General features: G+C 44.1%; 1 protein-coding gene across 1 annotated transcript in view; it reads right to left on the minus strand.

Annotated features, from left to right (window-relative positions):
- Positions 1 to 27287, minus strand: part of LOC139280163 (protein kinase C-binding protein NELL1-like) — a 1006941-nt gene that overhangs the window by 490829 nt on the left and 488825 nt on the right. Inside the window, exon 13 of the mRNA XM_070899716.1 lies at positions 10454 to 10579. Coding sequence (XP_070755817.1) covers positions 10454 to 10579 — 126 coding nt within the window. The remainder of the gene's footprint in view (positions 1 to 10453; positions 10580 to 27287) is intronic.

Consider the following 27287-nt stretch of genomic DNA (forward strand, 5'->3'; position numbering starts at 1 on the left):
CCTAACAGCCATATCAAAAGCAAAGCTTGTATTGATCAACTCAAAATTAGAGAGAAGCCAGCCTTTATGCTAACAAATGAGGTTTTTTTCCCTGTATCTACTACATACATGAACACTGAAGAGTGAAAACCTGCTTAGAATTTCTGACCACTTCAATCGATTGGACGGAAACACGGCGGTTTTCAATATGAAGGCACTCTAGAATGTACATCATTATATAACTTCACAAATTCATAAAAGTTTTCAACCTTCAGTATTGATTCCATTCAGAGCTGTTGTGATGGACCTTGCTTTTCTTTTATAAGATTGACCAATTTTCGATTTGTAGCCCAAAATTGCAATGGCAAAAGAGATGGTCATCACTGTCCTTTTATTTTGACTCATTCTCAGAATATGGGCATCCCTACAAGGCCAGCGTTTATTGGCCATCCCAAGCTGCCCTTGAGGTGGTGGTGGTGAGCCACTTTCTTGAACCATTGCAGCCTGTGTGGTGAAGGTGCTTCCACAGTGCTGTTAGGTCGGAAGTTCCAGGATTTTGACCCAGCGATGATGAAAGAACAGTGATATATTTCCAAGTCAGGATGGAGTGTGGCTTGGAGATGATGGTGTTCCCATGCGCCTGCTGCCCTTGTCCTTCTAGGTGGAGGAGGTCATGGATTTGTGAGGTTTTATCGTAAATAAAGTCACTGGTCCAGGAAGCTCATGACAACATAGAATAAACCGAAAGACAGACAATCACCAAAGACAGCAAGCAGTTAACAATAAAATCCAACAGAGTAAACTGCGTGATGGGTTGCAGCTTAAAGGTTCCCCTACATCTTTGGAAAAGTGCATCAAATTACACACCAATTATAGATGATGAGGCCATTTCTCCCCATTATCTTGTCACGCTCAGATTATTACATTTTGAAGAGCCTTGGGGTTTTCTAACTTAGTGGCTTTCAGTAAATGCATGCTAAAACTGAAATCAGAAACATTTAGTATATTTGGAAGGAAACATGCTACTGAATTATTTTTCTTCTCATTTCTCTGGGAGTCTATCTATCCCAGGTGTACCAGAAATGTTCTAAATGTGAAGGCCCAGGAACTATAACTCTGGAGCGCTGAACTCCCTCGTGGAAAAGAGGGTACAAAATTGCAACTTCAACTGAAATTTGACCCGGGTTACCTCAAATGATTTGAGTTTCAGCTACTGTAGAAAGCATCTTCCAGAGAGCAACTGCCACATTTCGAGGGGCTGCAGGGGAGGTTCATGGCTGCAGATTATCATCTCCTCTCAACTGAGGGAGGAAGGCAAGAGATCTGAAGAATTACACTTACACAACCTTTAATGAATAATTTCAGCATTTCCATAGTAGCAGTGGCAGGATTTGAAGCAATCGGAATAAAGCACAAAACTGCAGTCCTTCCACAGGCTGCACCTATTGGTATTAGCTGTGCTTATTAATTCTTTGTCCAGAGCAAAGTTCATTTACCTCCCACTATTCCTGGTGGGCAGCAGCTATACAACATCTGCCAGAAATGGCCATCAGCCGTTTCTAAAGCAACTCTTCCCAGTGCCACAGGAACCAGTCAGCAGCCACTCCACTCAGCTGGGGCACATAGGCCCATTTTCTACACGAGGATGGACATATCCGTCCATCCAACAGAAATGCAACTGTCTCAATAGTTACCAATCAGGCAAAAGAACAGTAAGAACAAAGGTCTGACATGCTCACTGAAATCAAGTGAGCTCCTCACACATTTCAGTCTGCTCTTTCCGCAGGTTCAGGCAAAGGAAACAAGCCTAAAACTTGTGAGTGATGAAAGTGAGAACAGTTCATGACTGGCAGGAATACAGAAGGAACCCATTGCCATGGATGATAAGCTTGATAAAGAGCAAAATACCAGGGCAGCCAGAGAAGCGATACTTCTGTCCTGTTACAAGTACACATACACAGACCAGGTTTGTAATAATATATGAATTGAGTATGAGTATTCAGGGATGAGCAATTAACTATTAATGCTTCAATTAAATAACTGATTGGATCCTGACCAGAGATGTCGGTCTGGAAGATGGAATTTGTAAAGTGACAGTAGAGCTGCTGAATTCTTCTCTACACAAGAAAGCGTTGCATTTAAATTGCAATTTTCACACGCTCAGGATGTCCCAAAGCGCTTTACAGCCAATTAAGTACTTTTGTAGTGATTGTTGTAATGTAGGAAATACAGCAGCCAATTTGTGCAGAGCAGAATCCCACAACCAGTAATTTGACAATGACCAGGCAATCTGTTTTGTTGATGTTTGTTGAGGGATGAATATTAGCCAGGACATACATAAAGTTGTTATAAATATTATATTTTCATCTTTTTACGCTACATTATTAAAATCCTTAAAGTAAACAAAAGTCTATCATATGGTGCGACAAGTGCGGAATAAGATAACTAAAAGTGAAGTATCAGCTGTGGCTCAGTGGGTAGCACTCTTGCCTCTGAGTCAGAAGGTTGTGGTTCAATTCCCACTCCAGAGACTTGAGCACATAAATCTAGGCTGACACTCCAGTGCAGTGCTGAGAGAGTGCTGCATTGACGGAGGTGTCGTCTTTTGGATGAGACGTTAAACCAAGGCCCCATCGAATTGGATGTAAATGGTCCCTTGGCAATACTTAGAAGAAAAGCAGGGGAGTTATCCCTAGTGTCCTGCCCAATATTTATCCCTCAACTAACATCATTAAACAGATGATCCGATCACTATCACATTGCTGTTTATGGGACCTTTTTGTGTGCAAATTAGTTGCCACTTTTTCTACATTGCAACGTGACGATACTTCAAACGTACTTCATTGGCTGTAAAGCGCTTTGAGACGTTCTGAGGTTGTGAAAGGCGCTATATAAATTCAAGTCTTACTTTTTTCTTCTTTCATCACTGTAAAGTAGATTTTTTCTTAGTTTACTTAGAGCAATGTATCGACACAAAGTGGTGGAAATTCCTTTGTGTACTGTTTATCAGTATTGATTAATTCCATTCTATTAATAATCTAATTAAAATAGTGCACACAGGAATTTCACCGCAATGTGTTAACCAATATGTTAAAAGAAGCCCACACAACAATTTCTACTCAAAATTGTCTCGGTGTTCGATGTAACCAGTCGTGACCTTATCCGACCACTGGGGAATGCACAGGTCACTGTGCTTATGCTGTTCTAGCTGCTGTGGAACCCACTCCCCTCCCATCAAGATCCGTGCACCAACCACCCAAGCAGTATTGCAGAAGCCCAAGCAGGTCTGCAATAAAAGCACATCATCAGATATTCCCCATCTCCCTGAACATTCATCAGGAAAACGCATTACATGAGTCGACTCAGACATTAGACCGGGAAATGCTTTCCTTATTTTATATTGATGTTGATGGTGTGCAGTAACATCAGTAAACAGAAGAAAACATGGGAAATCTAACACTTTGTATGACAATGTGTTCGAACTTATCAAGAAAGACTTGCATTTATATAGCGCCTTTCACAACAACCAGACATCTCAAAATGTTTTACAGCCAATGAAGTACTTTTGGAGTGTAGTCACTGTTGGAATGTGGGAAAAGCGGCAGCCAATTTGTGCATAACAAACTCCCACAAACAGCAATATGATAATTGTTGTGTATGGAGAAAGAGTCAGACTGAACACTGTGAGCTCAAAGTAACGTGTGACCTTAGTCTTTTATTGCAGGTCTTCAGAGTGCCTCTCCAACCTGTGAAACCTTCTTAAATACCTGTGCTCCCAAGGGATTATGGGATCCCTTGGGACTCCGGGGAATGAGCTCTCTGGTGGTTGTACAGAGTAAATACAAGTCCACATATATAACATTCCCTCCCCAAAGTCAATAGTGTAACTATTTACAATGTGAGTCGATCTGGAGCCCTTCTTGCCTGGTTGATCGTCTCGGTGTGAAAGCTGGAGTTGTTGAATCATTTGTTGGGCCCTCGCTGGGCTACTGTGCAGCTGGCCTTGCTGGGTTGACTGATGAGTTGGGCCCTGCTGGGCTGCTGTGGATGATGAGATCTGCTTCGTGGTCAACCGTGGTGCCGGTTGCCACTGGTGTGTTGGGGGATCAAAAAAGGTAGGGTCCAAGGTGGGTTGCTCAGGATAATCCATGAATCTGAGTTTGATTTGGTCCAAGTGTTTCCGGTGAATGAGTCCATTTGAAAGTTTGACCCGAAACACCCTGCTCCCCTCTTTGGCCATGACAGTGCCGGGAAGCCACTTGGGACCTTGTCCATAATTTAAAACAAATACAGGATCATTGATTTCAATCTCACATGACAAATTTGCGCTATCATGGTATGCACTTTGTTGAAGCCGCCTGCTCTTTACATGTTCATGTAGATCAGGGTGAACTAAAGAGCCTTGTCTTAAGTGCTCTTTTCAGCAGGTGGGATCCCAGTGAGTGAGTGGGGTCTCGTGCAGTAGCTAAGCAGGATTCGGGATAGGCGAGTCTGCAGTGAGCCTTCAGTTACCATCTTCAAGCCTTGCTTGATGGTTTGCACTGCTCTCTCTGCCTAACCATTGGACGCTGATTTAAACGGGACTTTGTGACATGTTTGATCCCGTTACTAGTTATGAATTTTTTGAACTCAGCACTGGTAAAACATGACCCATTGTCGCTCACCAGGACATCGGGTAAACCGTGTGTGGCAAACATAGCCTGCAGGCTTTCAGTAGTGGCAGCGGACGTGCTAGCGGACATTATCTCACATTTGGAGTACACGTCTACAACCACAAGGAAAATTTTACCCAAGAATGGACCTGCATAGTCGACGTGTACCCTAGACCATGGTTTGAAGGGCCAAGAGCATAAACTTAGCGGCGCCTCCCTGGGTACATTGTTTAACTGCGAGCACGGATTACATCTGTGAACGCAGGACTCCAAGTCCGCATCAATACCGGGCCACCACATGTGGGATCTGGCTATCACTTTCATCATTACGATGCCTGGGTGGGTACTGTGGAGGTCATTGATGAAATTGTCTCTTCCCTTCTTGGGAACCACTATCGATTGCTCCACAGAAGGCAGTCTGCTGTATAGACATTTCATCTTTGCGCGCTGGAACGGCTTTATCTCTTCCTGCATTTCCACTGGGACACTGGACCAGCTCCCGTGAAGCACACAGCTTTTGACTAGAGATAATAAGGGGTCCTGGCTTGTACAGGTTTTGATCTGCCGGACAGTGAGGGGTGATTGCTCACTCTCAAATGCTTCCATAACCATGGCTAGATCTGCGGGCTGCGCCATTTCCACCCCCGTGGTGGGCAATGGCAGCCGACTGAGAGCATCGGCGCAGTTTTCTGTGCCTGGCCTGTGGGGGATGGTGTAATTTTATGCGGACAACATGAGTGCCCATCTCTGGATGCGGGCCGATGCGTTGATATTAATCCTTTACTCTCGGAAAACAGGGATATAAGTGGCTTATGGTCAGTTTCCAATTCGAATTTTAGCCCAAACAGGTATTGCTGCATTTTCTTTACCCACAGACATTCGCTAACGCTTCTTTTTCAATCATGCTGTGGGCTCTCTCAGCCTTAGACAGACTCCTGGATGCATAAGCAACCAGTTGCAGTTTCCCGAAATCATTAGCTTATTGCAATACACACCTGACGCCATATGACGACGCATCACATGCTAGTACCAAACACTCTCATGGATCATACAACACAAGCAATTTGTTTGAGCATAACAATTTTCTCGCTTTTACAAAGGCATTTTCTTGACTTTTGCCCCAATCCAACTCACCCCCTTTTCATAGTAAGACATGTAGTGGTTCTAGCAGGGTGCTGAGACCCGGTAAGAAGTTACCAAAGTCGTTCAAGAGTCCCAGAAATGACCGCAGCTCTGTCACGTTCTGTGGCCTCGATGCGTTCTCGATTGCCTCCGTCTTCGCGTTGGTGGGCCTGATGCTGTTCGCCGCAATCCTCCTTCCCAGGAACTCCACTTCAGGCGCCAGGAAAACGCACTTCGAGCATTTTAAGCTGAGCCCCACGCGGTTGAGTCGACTAAGAACCTCCTCCAGGTCCTGCAGATGCTCAACTGTGTTCCGACCTGTGACCAAGATGTCGTCCTGGAAGACCACGGTGTGCGGGACTGAGTTCAGTAAACTTTCCATGTTTCTCTGGACTATCGCTGCTGCTGATCAGATTCCAAACGGGCACCTGTTATAAACAAAAAGATCTTTGTGCGTGTTGATGCAGGTGAGAGCCTTCAATGATTCCTCCAGTTGCTGTGTCATGTAGGCTGAAGTCAGATCCAGCTTCGTGAACGTCTTTCCTCCCGCCAGCATTGCAAAGAGTTCGTTGGCCTTTGGTAGTGGATATTGGTCCTGCAGGGAGAAACGATTGATAGTTACTTTGTAATTGCCACAGATTCTGACGATGCCGTCTCCCTTGAGGACTAGGACAATAGGACTGGCCCACTCGCTGAACTCGATCGGTGAAATGATGCCCTCTCATTGCAGCCGGTCTAGCTCGATCGCTACCTTTTCTCTCATCATGTACGGTACTGTTCTCGCCTTGTGATGGATGGGTCGCGCCCCTGGAATTACGTGGATGTGCACTTTTGCTCCTTGGAATTTCCCGATGCCTGGTTCGAACAGCGAAGGAAATTTGTTTAAGACCTGGGCACACGAAGTGTCGTCAGCGGGAGATAGCGCTCCGACGTCGTCCCAGTTCCAGCGTATCTTTCCCAGCCAGCTCCTGCCGAGCAGCATGGGACCATCGCCCGGTACCACCCAGAGTGGTAGCTTGTGCACCACTCCATCGTAGGAGACCTTTACGGTAGCACTGCCAATTACAGCAATCAGTTCTTTTGTGTAAGTTCTTAGTTTCGTGCGAATTGGAGTTAAGACTGGCCTTGAGGCCTTGTTGCACCACAACCTTTCGAAAGTCTTTTTGCCCATGATGGACTGGCTTGCGCCCGTTTCCAGCTCTCTTGACACCGGGAGTCCATTTAGTTCAACATTCAGCTTTATCAGGGGACAATTCATGGTGAATGTGTGCGCCCCATGTACCTCTACCTCCTCTATCTGAGGCTCTGTTTTGTCGTGATCCTCCTTTGCAAAATGGTGGTTTGCAGGTTTAACAGGCTTAGCAGCTCGCCTGCACACTTGTTGGACAACCCTTGCAAACATACCCTTTGAATCGGCATGAACGGAAACAATGATCACCCCTGCAGTGCCAACAAGGTGTTAATGGCCTTGCATTCATTACCCTTGATGGTGGACTCTGAGACATCTGCGGACATGTTGCAGCAGATATGTGTGACCTACCCTGCATGTTACGATTCAAAAATAACATCACTTTGTTCACAGTACTTGTAGCAGCAATTGTGTGCTGAGAGATTTGCTTAGTATTGTCAGTGGTGGCAATGAATGCCTGGACTATAGCTATGGCTTACTCAAGGTAGGGGTCTCTATAGTCAAAAGTTTGTGAAGTATGGTTTTGTGGCCAATGCCAAGTATGAAAAAGTCTCTGAGCATGTGCTCCAAATGTCCTTCAAATTCGTAATGTCCTGCAAGGTGTCTTAGTTCGGTGACATAACTCGCCACTTCCTGGTCTTCAGACCTTTTGTAGGTATAGAATCGGTGCCTCGCCATCAGAACGCTTTCCTTCGGGTTCAAATGCTCTTGGACCAGTGTGCACAAATCATCGTATAGATTTCTCCGTTGGTTTCGCTGGAGAGAGCAGATTCTTCATGAGGCCATACGTTGATGCCCTACAGACGGTGAGGAGGATCGCCCTTCGTTTGGCAGCGCTCTCTTCCCCATCTAGCTCGTTGGACACGAAGTATTGGTCGAGTCGCTCCACAAAAGTTTCCTAATCATCTCCCTCTGAAATTTTCTCCAGGATGCCCACTGGTCTCTGCATCTTTGGGTTCACTATCTGTATCTCGTCGCCAGTTGTTGTGTATGGAGAAAGAATCAGACTGAATACTGTGAGCTCAAAGTAAAGTGTGACCTTAGTCTTTTATTGCAGGTCTCCAGAGTGCCCCTCCAACCTGTTAAACCTCCTTAAATACCTGTGCTCCCAAGGGATTATGGGATCCCTTGGGACGCCCAGGAAATGAGCCCTCTGGTGGCTGTACAGAGTAAATACAAGTCCACATATATAACAATAATGACCAGATAATTGTTTTTTGTTATGTAGATTGAGGGATAAATACTGGCCAGGACATCGGGGATAACTCCCCTGCTCTTCTTCGAAATAGTGCCGTGGGATCTCACTTGAGAAAACAGACGGGCCTCAGTTTAATGTTTAATCCAAAAGACGGCACCTCCGACAGTGCAGCGCTCCCTCAGCACTGCACTGGAGTGTCAGCCTAGATTTATGTGCTCAAGTTTCTGGAATGAGACTTGAACCCTCAACATTCTGGCTCAGAGGTGAGTGTGCTACCCACTGAGCCACAGCTGTCACTGTGCACCTCGACCTCACACCTCAAATGTATTTCCCCCACTTTCACTCTTCTTGTTTCTTTTCCCTTTTCTTTAATTTCTTGTTGTTTTTCCTTACGTAACTTTTCTGGTTCTTTCCCCTAATACCTACTATTGTAATTTACATATGTGACCACAAATGGGAGGGAGGGATGGATGGATGGGGGGATTGAGAGAAGGAAGGAAGGAGTTGCATTTATATAGTGCCTTTTCATGTCCGAAAGACATCACTAAACGTTTTACAACCAATGGATTGTTTTTGAAGTGTACTCACGGTTGTTATGCAGATGTGGGAAACACAGCAGCCAACTTGCACACAGCAAACTCCCACAAACAGCAATATGATAATAACCAGATAATGACCAGATACTCTGTTTTTGTCATGTTGACTGAGGGATAAATATTGGCCAGGATACATAACAGCCAATTGTGTATAGCTTGGTGCCATAGACAGCAAATGAATGAATGGTCAGATAATCAATAATGACACAAATGTGATATAATTAAATGCACTCCTGACATGTAACCACCAATAGTTTGACTTTCCTCTTCAATGGACACTGACGCTATTGTACAACCTCACTGTTCAAGCTCCAAATGATAGAGAAGCTTGCCTTGCAATACTGTTACTAAACAGTCTGGTTGTTAAATGCATCAAAAATCTATTTTGAACTACCTATAAACATCTTTAACTATGTGCGTAAATATTAATCATGGAGCATTGTGAAAGTACACACCAGGGATGGCTGTTTTACGGGGGAAACAAAACCTGGCATCATGACCAATATAACTTGCTTGCATCTGGCATTTACGAGATTTTGTGGCTAGTGTTGTTTAACGGTTTATTTTCAGTAAACTGCCTTCCCACAAAATGTTTCTTATATTAGTCCTTTTAATTTCTTCGATGGGTGTGAATGGAGGGAGGAGAATTGTGTGAGTGTGAATGTGAGCGGGTCCTCATTCTTTGAAGACTATGAGATGTGATGAGGGGTTTCTCAATTCTCATGGGGATTACGCCTCATTGCACCTCTTCACTGTCAGGGGGAAGCTATAAGGGTGCAGGCAAAAACTGTGAAAGAAAATATTTTAAGTTCTGCGCAGACAGGAAGGTTGTGTGTTCTATTAAATACTGCCCTTCTAGTTTTAACTGGCTCTCAAATTGAATGCACTACAGAGGAGCCATTGCTGGGAACAATTTGCCCTTTCTTTTAAATAGTTGTAGTGAATTATTTTTGTGACATGTTACTAATACTAAGATCTTACTCCATTAAACATGCAACGCTCATCTCACATTTTGTGAAATGAATAAGGCTTAATTCAATGTTCGACACATCAGTTTTCAAATGCCGACAATGAGTGGACACTTCCCATGTGCAAACTCCTCAACTAATTGAATGCGCTCAGTCAGCAACACGCAGCAGGCGAGTCTACCACTTCCATGGCAACAGATACAGGGGGAGAAGAAGCCGGTGATTCTCTGGGGCTCTCTTCTGCCTTCTGATAATGGAAATAAGAAAGTTATATTTGGGCAACTAAAAGGTGACTTGCCCTCTAAATTTGGGTCAAACTCTATCCTTGGAAAAAAACTTAACATGAAAAGAAAGCCACCCCACAACTCACACGGCCAACCAACAACAGGGTACTTTTGTTTGAAACTGCTCATTTCTCATTTAAACTCGACCAACATTTACTTAAGAACGACAAATATAAATTCTGAAGCATGGCTACGTGGTTGGTATGACAACTGAAAGGCAACCATAGGCAGAACACTTGCCAGCATTAGCAGGAGTCCAACTCACCCTCCACTGGGTCACACGCTGCTCTGATTTACAAAGGAGCAGGAATGGGGACCATCTATCTTGGGCATTCCTGTGCTGCTGCTGGAGAGAATGCTTAATTCTCTCCAGCCGGGCTAGTTTCCAAAGCATATTAATCAATGCCTTGTCGTTTTGAAACCTATCTTCTCCGTAAACCCTTTGTTTTCCTAGACTGCTCTTACTTGTACAGGAGTAGTCATCAACTCTGGTGTATCCTGGGAGACAGTCACAGTGATACGATCCAGGCAAATTCACACACACAGTGTTTGCATGGCAGTAGTGTGTGCCATTCGCACACTCATCTTTATCTGTAACAAAATGGAGAGCAGACAAAGGTTAAAGATTACAAGTTGAAAGGTCAGATGGGTTACAATGTATTAGTACATATGGGTGTCAGCAGTTGAACTATTGAATGGTGGAGCTGTCATGTCTGTGTAGCTGCAAATCAGGAGCCTTGAGTGCAGTGGCACCAGGTTTTCTTACAAAGTGTAATAGGAAGGCAAGGCAAATTCAACGATCTTTGCCTTTGAAAACAACATAGCCTAGATCTGACGATGGGTCATCGACCCGAAACATCTGCTTCTTCTCCACAGATGCTGGCTGACCTGCTGAAATTTCCAGTATTTTCTGTTTTAATTCCAGATTCCAGCATCTGCAGTATTTTGCTTTTGATATAATATCAACGCGCACACAGTGGATCATCTTGCTAGCTTTGCTCTGATTGACTTTATAAGCTGGAAATTTGTCATCAATATTATCGTGCAACATTAAATGTGCTTGCATCACATTCCTCTCCATTATTTTAACAGAGGCAGTACCAGTTTATTTCAAATGGATTAATGCTTCCTCAAAACTGGCAGAGAAGGAATTTGGTACCAGTGAATTAAGTATTTTTATAATATCACTCAGTCATTTCCAGGTTTATAATCCACGGGCCTTTGCAGTTAGCAGCTGAAAGTAAACTGATGGAAAGGGGATGAGGAGTATTTTATGAAAACTATTCCTTTGGATCTTGCATGAACATATCTATCAGAATCATCAGATTTCTCCTATGGTTTAGTAGCTACATGCTTAAGGTGTTTGTATCAGGTACCTGCTTGCAATGTCAGGTTTTGTGGTGGACGAGATAAGGTTTGCTGTACGGCTGATATTTTCATTTTTAATTCAGGTAACTTGAAATAATCCACATTTGCAGAGGGAGACCATATTATGGGATGGGGGTGGGAGGTGGCATTTGCAAACACATGAGTCAGGTTAGGTTAAAAAAAAACTAGTCAAGAATTTTTGCTCCGATTGCGCTATGGAGCGGGACTTCCATCTGAACCACGACAGGTCCAGTGAACTTCCCGGGGTCAATCCCGATTACAATTGTTTAGAAGGCTCGTACCGGTAATGGGAAAATCACTGCTGGGGGATGGAGTAGATTGGCAGAGAACGGTCACTGCTGTAAGAATCAGATGCCTGCTGCAGTTTAAAGAGGGGGGTGCAGGGAGCCTCTAATGTCGCGTATATTTTGTAGCCTCCAATGTATTGGCCAATTCTACTGACGTAGAACTGCCTGTCCATTGTCTTCCGTTCTGTTTTGGATCCTCCTTGGGGCATTTGAATTATTCCTGGCATTGCATCTCTGCTGCATTTTTAGAGTACTCATGCCTCTGGCAGGAGTGGCGCTGGAATATTGCGATATGCACAAAAATAAACAGGGTGATGGGGTGTCTGACAGAATGGATCCCCGCCTAATTCTCCTCCCATGACCGCCACATTACCATCAGAATGCTGGCAAAGATGAGGGAAATCCTGCCTGCTGGGTTCCTCGCATGTAAATCCATCGTGATGAAAAGAAAAGATCTCCTGGCTCTCCAAATAATTTTTAAAAGAAAACTTGATGAGACTAGAATTTGAACCTTGTTGTGCCAGTTTTACAAGCGTAAAACAACAACAACTTGTATTTATACAGCAGCTTTAACGTAGTGAAATGTCCTTAGGCGCTTCACAGGAGTATTATGTGATAAAAATTTGACACCAAGTAGAAATTAGTGCAGGTAACCAAAAGCTTGGTCAAAGAGGTATGCTTTAAGGAGAGCCTTGAAGGAGAAAAGAGAGGTAAAGAGGTGGAGAGGTTTAGGCAGGGAGTTCCAGAGCTTGGGCCTAGGCAACAGAAGGCACGGCCACCAATGGTTGAGCGATTATAATCAGGGATGCTCAGGAGGGCAGAAGTAGAGTAACGCAGACATCTCGGGGGGCGGGGGGGGGGCGGAGGTTGATAGGCTGCAGGAGATTACAGAGATAGGGAAGGGTGAGGCCATGGAAGGATGTGAAAATAAGGGAGAACAAGGAGAACAAGGCCCAATTTTCAGGGACCAACGTCCTGTGCCTCAAGCGCACCTTAAAAACTTCAGACCCAAAATAGTGTTGAGCCATTTTCAAGTGTTAGGGCCTTATATATGTAAATAAGGGGCTTAACACCTGTTTGGATCCCCCCATAGACGTTGGTCAGCGTTGAGCGGGGCAGGACTATATCCTTCAAATCCAGACCAAAGTAAGGCACGGATCAAGAAGCAACCCTTCATGCAATTAATATTTCCTGGCATTGAGTGATAACACGACTGACTTCCTTTATGCCACAACCACAAAAGTCCACAGCTATTGACTGATGGTCTTTAGTTCAAGGACCCCACTTTATCCAATGGACAGAAAATCTTTTCACTGATGTATTACTATGACAATTTATCAATGGGGACGGGTTGTATTGCAGACAAATGAATCCTTCTGTTCCGAGTGAACTATTGTTACAATTACAATCAACTCTTACAAGGTGAATATGTCACTGCATTCTCAATAAGAACTTTCCATTTCTTATGGGATTTTCCTTTTAAGATGCCAGGTTAATTGTCATCAAGTTACAATGTTTAAAGTTAATTTAATGTGATTAATACGTTTTTTAAGGACACAAGGATAAGCATAATTGAGGTACAATGACTAATCTAACATGATTAATATCCTGTCTGCTGTTAAAGGAACATCTAATACTTTAGACGTTATATATTAATCAGCTATGACATAATTACTTCACAAGATAGATTCTGAAATGAATTTTTTAAAGTCACACTGGGAACCAATCTGTCTAGGTTGTATCAATGTTATAGTTAGTAATAAGGGCAAAAAGAGATTACATCTAGAACACATTTTACTGGGTCATCTACAACCACCATCATTTTAAATTGCAACCTGCTGCACTATCTATACATTAACTTATATGATAGTTGTAAGTCTATTTTGTTACTGTATGTATTTTTATTATACCATTTAGGGTTCAGAATATGAATACCTTGAGGGTTCAATTACATAATTCCCCAGAAGTGTGATAAAGTCATAAAAAAGACCAACAGTATTTTGGATTATATAAGCAAGGGCATTCGGAAGAAGATGACTTGCATTTATATGGCACCTTTTACGACATCAGGACGTCCCAAAGTGTTTTCCAGTCAATGAAATACTTGTTAAAGTGTAGTCACTGTTGTAATGCAGGAAACGCGGCAGCTAATTTGCGCACAGCAAAGTTGCACAAGCAGCAATGAGATGACCAGATCATCTGTTTTAGCAATGCTATTTGAGCGATAAATAATGGCCAGGATGCCGGGGAGATCTCCCTTGCTCTTCTTCAAAATAGTGCCATGGGATCTCTTACGTCCACCTGAGAGAGCAGACAGGGCCTTGGTTTAACATCCCGTTCGAAAGACGGCACCTCTGACACTCCCTCAGTACCGCTACCAATTAACAGTCTGTCTCTTTTTCTTCTTCTTGCCCTTTTTTGTACTCATTCTCTGTTGCTTTTCACTGCTGTTGATCTTTGCCCACCCTCGCTCGCTTCTCCTACTCTGGCTGAGTCTGAGGCTTTGCTTTCACATGCATGCCGCTAACCCCATCTAAGATGGCCATTTTTATAACAGAAGAACAATCAGGAAAATAATGACCGTATATCTACACACCTTAAGGTGCTGGATTTTGGGGACCTTTGCACTTTTTTGGGATCTTTGCGGTCCAGGTCTCGCCCCGGAGCGGCGTGAAATGGGGCAGTGAGGTCTCCTGCACCCCATCGGGTTTTGCGGTGTCCCGCGATGACTGCCAGGTAAACCAGAGCGGTCCAGCCCTGCCGGCGGCAGTGAGGTAGATACCGTGCAGAAAAGGTAAGTGCGAGTGTCTGTTCTTTTAATTTTTACGATTTGTGTTGTGGTGGCGTGGGCAATGTTTTGGGAATGTTTTTGCGGTGTTTTTTTCCCTCCCCCAGGCACCGCCCCCACCCCCCCCCCCCCCACCCCACCCCCCCCCCGCCCCCACCGCAAGGCCTCTCTCGGAGCGCTCCCGGCCCAGCATTTTAGTTGCCAAAGTTCCCATTTTTGCACCGCAAAAGTAGTACAACACCTTCCTTTGCACAGGGCCCCTGGCGCAGGGCTCATATAGTGAAAATTTCTCATCTATTCCCGGCCAGTAACATTCCCATCCTGCCTCCATTTTCGCCCCGAAAACAGCAAAACCGAAAATCCAGCGTCTTAACTGGTCAGAATATCCTTCATTTCCACAGACAAGATGGAACAAACATGAGCCAGTGTGGGACTGGATGACATACAGAGGAATATTGCAGCACCAATTTCTGCACTCAATGCCACTCAACAATATAACTTTTGGTAAACCGCTGGGTCACATAATATATCTTTCATACACTAATATCCAAAACAATTAAGCTTGATAGTTAACAGTTGATTGTGTGGGTGAGAATCATTGTATGAATTGACTAAGTATTTTGTGTCTCATATCTATCACATGTTTGTAAAGAAATGTCAGAAGGATATAAACTCAGTCAACAACTCAGTGAAATGATTTTATGTATTTAAAAACGAAAACAACACAATAATGATCAAGGATGTTACCACAAATACCATGGCATATTCTAGACTTGGCTTTGAATATTACCACTAAATTTTTTTTTAACGTTTCCACTATGTGCTGCAGAATCTTGGGTATGTGTGTCAATCAAATGCTTTTAACTTGGTTTGCATTTGTTATTTTCTAAAGGCAGTCAAAATGATTTAACATGTGGCTAATTCAATACGGCATATTTCCTGAAATCTAAAAGATGTGCACCAGTAACTTCACTAAAGAACTTCACTAAATATTATACACCTTGTAAACATCAATTAATAAATATTTAATGAACCCTTGCTATACTGCACCCTGCGAGATCAATACAAAACCACAAGTGAAAGAAAATCGCAGCAATGCTGGAGAGAGCCAGCCAACTAGCACACTGCAACAGGGACTGCAATGTATTTGGTGCAATATAATATATGCTTGCTGTGGTTTTCTTTAAAGAATAAGCAACTGCATTTTAGAGTTTGAGGACTTTTGTACTCTGATTTTCCTGAAGGAAGTGACCAATGTTCCCTCTTTTATTGTGTGTGCGATACCTTTAAATCTCCTGTGTGACCACCTGCGCAGTGTCAGCTGTGGCTCAGTGGGGAGCACGCTTGCCACGGAGTCAGAAGGCTGTGGGGTTCAAGTCCCACTCCAGGGACTTGAGCACATAAATCTAGCTTGACAGGCAAGTGCTGAGGGAGTGCTGCACTGTTGGAGGTGCCGTCTTTCAGATGAGATGTTAAACCAAGGCCCTGTCTGCTCCCTCAAAACGTAAAAGATCCCATGGCACTATTTCGAAGAGTAGGGGAGTTATCCCCAGTGTCCTGGCCAATATTTATCCATCAATCAACATAACAAAAACAGATTATATGGTCATTATCACATTGCTGTTTGTGGGAGCTTGCTGTGTGCAATTTGGCTGCTGCATTTCCTACATTACAACAGTGACTACATTTCAAACGTACTTCATTGGCTGTAAAGCAATTTGGGATGTCCCAAGGACGTAAAATGCACTACATAAATGCAAGTTTATCCTTCATGAAATAAAATCTTATGGTATACTTATTATACTGCTGATATCTATATTTAATATATAACCATAACCTCATCTTAAGTTTCAGACAATGCACACAAATTATTTGGCTTTTGTTTTTGTAGTTCATCATCTGATCCCCTTAACTAGGTAACTTTATATATGTACTGTTACTCATCATCATCATAGGCAGTCCCTCGGAATCGAGGAAGACTTGCTTCCACTCTTAACATGAGTTCTTAGGTGGCTGAACAGTCCAATACAAGAACCACAGTCTCTTCCACAAGTGGGGCAGAGAGTCGTTGAGGGAAGGGGTGGGTTGGGACTGGTTTGCCGCACGCTCTTTCCGCTGCCTGCGCTTGATTTCTGCATGCTCTCGGCGACGAGACTCAAGGTGCTCAGCGCCCTACCAGATGTGCCTCCTCCACTGAGGGCGGTCTTTGGCCAGGATCTCCCAGTTGTCAGTGGGGATGTCGCACTTTATCAGGGAGGCTTTGACGATGTCCTTGTAACGTTTCCGCTGCCCACCTCTGGCTCTATCCATTAATCAACTACAGGTTGTTGTTGCTCTTCCCTTCCCTACCGAACAGTACATGATTTCTCCATTGCTTTTACATTCATCAGATCGTGTTCTGGGTTGCTTCTATAACAAAGCCCCTTTTTACATTGACTGATCATTAGCCTGACTCACAACAATCTACGAAGAGAACAGGCGGAGTCGCCACTCCACTGCCATCGGATGAGAGTATCCCACTCGTTGTCAATCCAGTAGTCAGAGACCGGAACTCTGGTCAGATATGAATATCATACTGGATGTCAACACAATAATCTTGTCTCTCCTTGCCAGGACTATCTGGAGTGCTGCTCAAACCAACAGCCTTCTGACACGGAGGGGTGGGTGGGGGGAGCGCGGGAGGCAGGAGGATTGGTATTGATTAGCCAAGACTCACTCCAATCAACTATAGGTTACAACTCAATAGATTTACAGTGCTCATATCACATTCATTCATTTGTCAATTTGGATATCATCACGCAGGCTGTATGCAGTATCGGCATCATCAATGTTTTCTATAACACCAGCAACCAGCAGAAAAAGTGGTTCAGTATTGGAACAGCACTGTCTGCATGTGTCTCCTGGTTATTATTACATAAAAAGTGAATAAGTGGGAGAGATTTCAAGGCATAGAAACATAGAAACATAGAAAATAGGTGCAGGAGTAGGCCACCTGGCCCTTCGAGCCTGCACCACCATTCAATATGATCATGGCTGATCATTCCTTCAGTACCCCGTTCCTGCTTTCTCTCCATACCCCTTGATCCCTTTAGCCGCAAGAGCCATATCTAATTCCCTCTTGAATATATCCAATGAACTGGCATCAACAACTCTCTGCGGTAGGGAATTCCACAGGTTAACAACTCTCTGAGTGAAGAAGTTCCTCCTCATCTCAGTCCTAAATGGCTTACCCCTTATCCTAAGGCTATGCCCTCTGTTTCTGGACTTCCCCAACATCGGGAACATTCTTCCTGCATCTAACCAGTCCAGTCCCTTCAGAATTTTATACGTTTCTATGAGATCCCCTCTCATCCTTCTAAACTCCAGTGAATACAGGCCCAGTCGATCCAGTCTCTCCTCATATGTCAGTCCTGCCATCCCAGGAATCAGTCTGGTGAACCTCCGCTGCACTCCCTCAACAGCAAGTACGCCCTTCCTCAGATTAGGAGACCAAAACTGAACACAATATTCCAGGTGGGGCCTCACCAAGGCTCTGTACAACTGCAGTAAAACTTCCCTGCTCCTATACTCAAATCCCCTTGCTATGAAGGCCAACATACCATTTGCCTTCTTCACCGCCTGCTGTATCTGCAAGCCAACCTTCAATGACTGATGAATCATGACACCCAGGTCTCGCTGCACCTCCCCTTTTCCTAATCTGCCGCCATTCAAATATTCTGCCTTCGTGTTTTTGCCCCCAAAGTGGATAATCTCACATTTATCCACATTATACTGCATCTGCCACATATTTGCCCACTTGACTAACCTGTCCAAATCACACTGCAGCCTCTTAGTGACCTCCTCACAGCTCACACCGCCACCCAGTTTAGTGTCATCTGCAAACTTGGAGATATTACACTCAATTCCATCATCCAAATCATTAATATATATTGTAAAGAGCTGGAGTCCCAGCACTGAGCCATGCGGCACTTCACTAGTCATTGCCTGCCATTCTGAAAAGGACCCGTTAATCCCGACTCTCTGCTTCCTGTCTGCCAACCAGTTTTCTATCCACGTCAGTACATTACCCCCAATACCATGTGCTTTGATTTACCTTGATTTGATGTAGACTATCAGGCTTGGGGATTTATCGGCCTTCAATCCCGTCAATTTCCCAAACGTAATTTCCTGCCGAATAAGGATATCCTTCAGTTCCTCCTTCTCACTAGACCTTCGGACCCCAAGTATATTGGGAAGGTTATTTGTGTCTTCCTTTGTGAAGACAGAACCAAAGTACTTGTTCAATTGGTCTGCCATTTTTTTGTTCCCCATTATAAATTCACCCGAATCCGACTGCAAGGGACCAACATTTGTCTTCACTAATCTTTTTCTCTTCACATAGCTACAGAAGCTTTTGCAGTCATTTTTTATGTTTCCGGCAAGCTTCCTCTCGTACTCTATTTTCCACTTCTTAATTAAACCCTTTGTCCTCCTCTGCTGTATTCTAAATTTCTCCCAGTCCTGCGGCTTGCTACTTTTTCTGGCTAATTTGTATGCCTCTTCCTTGGATTTAACACTATCCTTAATTTCCCTTGTTAGCCACGGTTGAGCCACCTTCCCCGTTTTATTTTTACTCCAGGCAGGGATGTACAATTGCTGAAGTTCATCCATGTGATCTTTAAAAGTTTGCCATTGCCTATCCACCGTCAACCGTTTAAGTATCATTTGCCAGTCTAATCGAGTCAATTCGCGCCTCATACCATCAAAGTTACCTTTCCTTAATTTCAGGACCCTAGTTTCTGAATTAACTTTGTCACTCTCCATCTTAATAAATAATTCTACCATATTATGGTCACTCTTCCCCCAAGGGACAACAAGATTGTTAATTAGTCCCTTCTCATTACACGTCACCCAGTCTAGGATGGCCAGCTCTCTGGTTGGTTCCTCGACATATTGGTCTAGAAAACCATCCCTAATACACTCCAGGAAATCCTCCTCCACCGCATTGCTACCAGTTAGGTTAGCCCAATCAATATGTATATTAAAGTCGCCCACGATTACTGCTGTACCTTTATTGCACACATCCCTTATTTCTTGTTTGATGCTGTCCCCAACCTCACTACTACTATTTGGTGGCCTGTACACAACTCCCACTAGCGTTTTCTGCCCTTTGGTATTCCGTAGCTCCGCCCATACCGATTCCACATCATCCAAGCTAATGTCCTTCCTTACAATTGCATTCATTTTCTCTTTAACCAGCAACGCCACCCCGCCTCCTTTTCCTTTCTGTCTATCCTTCCTAAAAGCTCAATACCCCTGGATGTTGAGTTCCCAGCCTTGGTCGCCCTGGAGCCATGTCTCCGTGATGCCAATCGCATCATACCCGTTAACTGCTAACTGCGCAGTTAGTTCGTCCACCTTATTCCGAATACTCCTCGCATTGAGGCACAGAGCCTTCAGGCTTGTCTTTTTAACACACTTTGACCCTTCAGAATTCTGCTATAAATTGGCCCTTTTTGTTTTTTGCCTTGGGTTTCTCTGCCCTCCACTTTTACGATTCTCCTTTCTATCTTTTGTTTCTGTCACCATTTTATTCCCCTCTGTCTCCCTATATAGGTTCCCATCCCCCTGCCATATTAGTTTAACTTCTCCCAAACAGCACTAGCAAACACTCCCCCTAAGACATTGGTTCCGGTCCTGCCCAGGTGCAGACCGCCCGGTTTAGAAACATAGGAACATAGAAAATAGGTGCAGGACTAGGCCATTCGGCCCTTCGAGCCTGCACCGCCATTCAATGAGTTCATGGCTGAACATGCAACTTCAGTACCTCATTCCTGCTTTCTCGCCATACCCCTTGATCCCCCTCGTAGTAAGGACTACATCTAACTCCTTTTTGAATATATTTAGTGAATTGGCCTCAACAACTTCCTGTGGTAGAGAATTCCACAGGTTCACCACTCTCTGGGTGAAGAAGTTTCTCCTCATCTCGGTCCTAAATGGCTTACCCCTTATCCTTCGACTGTGACCCCCGGTTCTGGACTTCCCCAACATTGGGAACATTCTTCCTGCATCGAACCTGTCTAAACCCGTCAGAATTTTAAACGTTTCTATGAGATCCCCTCTCATTCATCTGAACTCCAGTGAATACAAGCCCAGTTGATCCAGTCTTTCTTGATATGTCAGTCCCACCATCCCGGGAATCAGTCTGGTGAACCTTCGCTGCACTCCCTCAATAGCAAGAATGTCCTTCCTCAAGTTAGGAGACCAAAACTGTACACAATACTCCAGGTGTGGCCTCACCAAGGCCCTGTACAACTGTAGTAACACCTCCCTGCCCCTGTACTCAAATCCCCTCGCTATGAAGGCCAACGTGCCATTTGCTTTCTTAACCGCCTGCTGTACCTGCATGCCAACCTTCAATGACTGATGTACCATGACACCCAGGTCTCGTTGCACCTCTCCTTTTCCTAATCTGTCACCATTCAGATAATAGTCTGTCTCTCTGTTTTTACCACCAAAGTGGATAACCTCACATTTATCCACATTATACTTCATCTGCCATGCATTTGCCCATTCACCTAACCTATCCAAGTCACTGCAGCCTCATAGCATCCTCCTCACAGCTCACACTGCCACCCAACTTATTGTCATCCGCAAATTTGGAGATACTACATTTAATCCCCTCGTCTAAATCATTAATGTACAATGGAAACAGCTGGGGCCCCAGCACAGAACCTTGCTGTACCCCACTAGTCACTGCCTGCCATTCTGAAAAGTACCCATTTACTCCTACTCTTTGCTTCCTGTCTGCCAACCAGTTCTCAATCCACGTCAGCATGCTATCCCCAATCCCATGTGCTTTAACTTTGCACATTAATCTCTTGTGTGAGACCTTGTCGAACGCCTTCTGAAAGTCCAAATACACCACATCAACTGGTTCTCCCTTGTCCAGTCTACTGGAAACATCCTCAAAAATTTCCAGAAGATTTGTCAAGCATGATTTCCCTTTCACAAATCCATGCTGACTTGGACCTATCATGTCACCTCTTTCCAAATGCGCTGCTATGACAAACTTAATAATTGATTCCATCATTTTACCCACTACCGATGTCAGGCTGACCGGTCTATAATTCCCTGTTTTCTCTCTCCCTCCTTTTTTAAAAAGTGGGGTTGCATTGGCTACCCTCCACTCCATGGGAACTGATCCAGAGTCTATGGATTGTTTGTACTGGTTCCACCTCCCCCAGAACCGGTTCCAATGTCCCAGGAATTTGAATCCCTCCCTTCTGCACCACTGCTCAAGCCACGTATTCGTCTGAGCTATCCTGCGATTCCTACTCTGACTAGCACGTGGCACTGGTAACAATCCTGAGATTACTACTTTTGAGGTTCTACTTTTTAATTTAACTCCCAACTCCCTAAATTCGACTCGTAGGACCTCATCCCATTTTTTACCTATATCGTTGGGACCTATATGCACCACGATAACTGGCTGTTCACCCTCCCTTTTCAGAATGTCCTGCACCTGCTCCGAGACATCCTTGACACTTGCACCAGGGAGGCAACATACCATCCTGGAGTCTCAGTTGTGGCCACAGAAACGCCTATCTATTCCTCTTACAAAAGGCAGCAATCATACCTTGAGTTTCGGATGAAAATAATGAAATGTGAGATTCAATCAGTTTAACTTTTTAAATCAGATTACTACTTGGAAATCATTCCCAAGTATTTCATTTGCAATGCATTTCTAAAGATATAATTTTTGTTCCCATTTAAAGAATGATTCAGATTCTTTGTGCAATCTCATCAGATGAGTTCCATTGTGTATGTCTATATGTTTGTGATGCGTCTAACATTAAATGTGAACCACAAACATTAATCTTTATGCAGTTCAAGGCTTATTACTAGATGGTGCACCTGTATGGACTTTTATGCTGCCATTTCCATTTACATAAATTTAGAATTTTGAATGCTCTCCAATTACTGTCATTTTGCTGCAGATGTTTCCTGCTACCATCTACAGCAAACCAAACAGTGTTGAGCAAAGGTGTTGTGGCAAGGCAGGTATACTGTAACCCTGCACACAGTTCCTCATCAGTACAACTCACAAACACACACACAGCCTTAAGATGGCTGAATACTCCGGAACTCTAGTCAGGTGACTTGCTCCCTCTTTATTTGTACACAGCACTGGCTACAGTGCCACAGTAGACCACAGGTAGAGCTACATATATTACACCAAATAATCTCTCCGGTCTCATTCCATTGATCACTTGTCCAACATCTCATCATGGATGAGTCTTAACTTCCTCCAGCTAAGCGATGGGAAGACTGAAGCCATTGCATTCAGCCCCACCACAAAGTCTGTTCCCTCGTCTCTGATTCCATCCCTCTCCATGGCCACTGTCTCAAATTAAACAGAACTGTCCATAACCTACTCAGCATCCTATTCACATCCTTAGCATTGTATTCAATCTTGATTTCTAACGCCACATCTTCTCACAAAGGTTGCTGTAGGAGAAATTCTCTAAGAATTGTCATAAATGTGTTCTCAAAATTGCGTCAGTAGACTGAATGCTGGGAAAGGGCTAACGTGAATTAAACCATGAAGATTGATACACGGAGAGCAGACAAGCAATCAAGAACACAGGCTTCGTTAAAGATGTCCTACACTATTATTACTAGATGGTGCACCAATGCTGCCCATTTAGGTTTTTTGTGAGCAAAAACCTAAAAAGCTAAGGAGTGAGCGAGTGACCCAGCATGTCTAAGTGCTGGTGCTTTGTTCATTTTAACGTTTCTCAGATGCATCAACAGAATTGAGGAAGTTTCTTTAGAAATTATGGACTTGCAAGATTGTGTTTTTGACACTAAAGTCTTCAGTCCTTATGCTTTGTTTAGTTCTAATTATTTTAGTAGTCCTTGTAATGGAAAATGTGGAGTTCTTTGTGTAATATATATATATATATATAGAAGGGTGTCTCTGCAAAATCAGAAAGTGCGATCAGAAGTTAAGATTGTATGTTTATATCAAGCAGATACAGGTAGATACAAGAATGCCACAAGTTTCCCCGAGGTCAATGGAAATGAGATTTAAACGAGCTAGTCCAGATACATCTCAGGAAGTGAATTCACCCAGGAGCAAAGGATTCAGGAGAAACAGATAACACTCTACAGATGGAGGTTTATTATTCTGATGTCTCAGAAGGATAACACCATCTCCCCAGAGGAAGATGAAGCAACCAATTCATCTGTGCCAGCTCATAAGGACGAGGTCATATAAATTCTGAAAACATTGCTAACGACAAGCATGAAAAGGTCAATTAGTTGGCTGTGAGGCACTTTAGGACAGTTGTGAGAGGTGCTATATAGAAAGTTCTTTCTATTTTTATTTATTTTAACTTATGCAATTGACTGGCTATTAAATGCTATTAACTTTTCTTCTATCTAAGAAGTCTAAACCTAAATTGATCTCTGCAATTTATATCAATATCAGACACCGATCTCAACTATAATATTGTAATCAGCAAGGAGTTAATGCTGAAATACGGTGACATAATTGAACTGCCTTTGTAACCTCTTATTTATTTTGTCAATTAACCCTATCTAATTATTTGCATACATGCTTAAGTGCTTCTAACTATGATTCTCAGGTTCATAAACAATTGTTAGTTCATGACTTCCACTCTTAGAATGAGTCCTTCGGTGGCTGAACAGTCCAATACGAGAGCCACAGTCCCTGACACAGGTGGGACAGACAGTCATTGAGGGTAAGGGAGGGTGGGAGAGGTTTGCCGCGCATTCCTTCCACTGCCTGCACTTGTTTTCTGCATGCACTCAGCAATGAGACTTGAGGCGCTCAGCCCCTTCCCGAATGCACTTCCTCCACTCAGGTCTTTGGCCAGGGCCTCCCAGGTGTCGGTGGGGATGCCGCACTTTATCAGGGAGGCTTTGAGGGTGTCCTTGTAACGTTTTCTCTGTCCACCCTTGGCTCATTTGCCATGAAGGAGTTCCGAGTAGAGCGCTTACTTTGGGAGTCTCGTGTCTGGCATGCGAACAATGTGGCTAGCCCAGCGGAGCTGATCAAGTGTGGTCAGTGCTTCAATGCTGGGGATGTTGGCCTGGTCGCGGACGCTAATGTTGGTGCGTCTGTCCTCCCAGGGGATTTGTACGATCTTGTGGAGGCATCGTTGATGGTATTTCTCCAGCGACTTGAGGTGTCTACTGTACATGGTCCATGCCTCTGAGCCATATAGAAGGGTGGGTATTACTGCAGCCCTGTAGATCATGAGCTTGGTGGTAGATTTGAGGACCTGGTCTTCGAACACTCTTTTCCTCAGGCGGCCGAAGGAATCAACATCATAAAAACAGATTATCTGGTCATTATCATATCGCTGTGCAAATTGGTTGCTGCATTTCATACATTACTACAGTGACTACATTTAAAGTACTTCATTGGCTGTAAAGAGTTTTGGCACATCCTGAGGTTGTGGAAAGCACTATATAAATGCAAGTTACTCTCTCTTTTGTAAAGCACTCTGGGATGTCCCGAGGTCATGAAAGGCACTATATAAATGCGATTCTTTCTTTGATCGGTGTGACAGTTGTGGACCTGGCCAGAACCAATAAATTGAAATAAAGATGATATAATCTGTTGGTAACACAAGAATCAATACAGCAATAGATTTTTGGAGTCTAGGGGAATCAAGGGATATGTATAGCAGGCGGCAAAGTGGAGCTGAGGTCGATGATCAGCCATGATCTTACTGAACGGCAGAGCAGGCTCGAGGAGTCGTATGGCCTACTCCTGCTCCTATTTCTTATGTTCTTATAACCAACACAATACAAAAGCTAAAAAATATAATATACTAACTGCTTTCTTTGAGTAATCTGAATCATTAAGATATTCTATTCTATTAGTATGCAGAATTTCTACTGCAGTCATGAGATCAGTTGAAGAGCTGACAGAGCCTGTAATAATCAGTAGGTAGCAATACCATTGAACCTTTAATTGTGGGTCCAAGGAGGGATCTTCGGTTGAACAGCTGGCTGTCACTATCTTTACTAATAAACCAATAGTACAATTTAAGTTTCTACTCAGCTCATCCTGAATCCCTACTGAGCTAGGTGGTAAATCATAAAAATAACTGATCACCAAATACAATCACACCTCATTATTCTACCTTGTTAATTTAGACAGCCACAACTTCCAACTAATCCATCAACTTCAGGTCAAGAATGAGAATGTGATCCTTCAGAGAATGGTGGGGAGATGGCACGATTCCAGCTTACAGCAGTATGAGCTGCTACCATAGCAACAGGCTCAGATCTTCATTATCCAAGATGGCACCAGAGTGATGGAAGCCTGACAAGATCTTTACCCCAATTAGCTTTAAGAACAGATGTGAGATTATTAGAAAGCTGTTCCATCGGATTCTAGAGGAAAATGGGACTGCGTAAAGTCAGACCCCAAAAGGGACCAAAATACTTTATGGGTAAGAGTGGCCTTTTGTGGTAAAAATTGTCATGTTTCCGGACTGTTAATATATCGTAACGGTTGCATTACTTTCCTTCTCCAACTCCTCGGATAGGCTTGACTGTTTACAAACAGGACTCTTTCGCTGGTCATTTTTTTTTTCATTATGCAAACCTAAAACCAGGTTTGAAAATGATTCTGTAGATTTGCTTCACTCTCTCTCCTGTTTAGCATCAACAAAGCATGTGTGTGGACTTGTGGTAGGAGCAATACTTGGCCTTCTTTGAACTCACAAAGGCCTTTGACACCGTCAACCGTGAGGGATTATGGAGCGTTCTCTTCCATTTTGGCTGCTCTCAAAAGTTTGTCACCATCCTCTGCCTGCTCCACGATGACATGCAAACCGTGATCCTGACCAATGGATCCACCACAGACCCAATCCATATCTGGACCGGGGTCAAGCAAGGCTGCGTCACCAAAGCAACGCTCTTCTCGATCTTCCTTGCTGCAATGCTTCATCTCACCCTCAACAAGCTCTCCACTGGAGTGGAAATAACCTATAGAACCTATCTGTTCAACCTGCGCCACCTCCAGGCTAGATCCAAGGTCATCCCATCCTCTGACATCGAACTTGCGCACACTCGGAAGCCGAACTCCAAGCTTTTGTCAACACCTTCACCGAGGCATACAAAAGCATGGGTCTTACACTAAACATCCGTAAGACAAAGGTCCTCCACCAACCTGACCCCGCCACACAGCACTGCCCCTTGGTCATCAAAATCCACGGCGTGACCTTGGACAACGTGGACCATTTTCCGTACCTCAGGAGCCTAATATCAGCAAGGGCAAAAATCGATGATGAGGTCCAACACCGCCTCCAGTACGCTAGCGCAGCCTTCGGTCAACTGAGGAAGAGTGTGTTTGAAGACCAGGACCTCAAATCCGGCACCAAGCTTATGGTCTACAGGGCAGTGGTGATACCCGTCCTCCTTTATGGCTCAGAGACATGGACTATATACAGCAGACATCTTAAAGTGTTGGAAAATTACCACCAGCGCTGCCTCCGCAAGATCCTGCAAATGTACTGGGAGGACAGACGCACCAATGTCAGTGTTCTCACCCAAGCCAACATTCCCAGCATCGAAGCACTGACCACACTCGACCAGCTCCGTTGGGCAGGCCACATCGTCTGCATGCCCGACACAAGACTCCCAAAGCAAGCTTTCTTCTTGGAGCTTCATCCCGGCAAGCAAGCCCCAGGTGGGCAGAGGAAATGCTTAAAGGACCCCTCAAAGTCTCCTTGATAAAGTGCAACATCCCCACCGGCACCTGGGAATCACTGGCCCAAGACTGCCCAAATTGGAGGAAGAGCATCCGGGA

The sequence above is a fragment of the Pristiophorus japonicus genome, chromosome 14, assembly GCF_044704955.1.
Source record: "Pristiophorus japonicus isolate sPriJap1 chromosome 14, sPriJap1.hap1, whole genome shotgun sequence".
Lineage (NCBI taxonomy): Eukaryota > Metazoa > Chordata > Chondrichthyes > Pristiophoridae > Pristiophorus > Pristiophorus japonicus.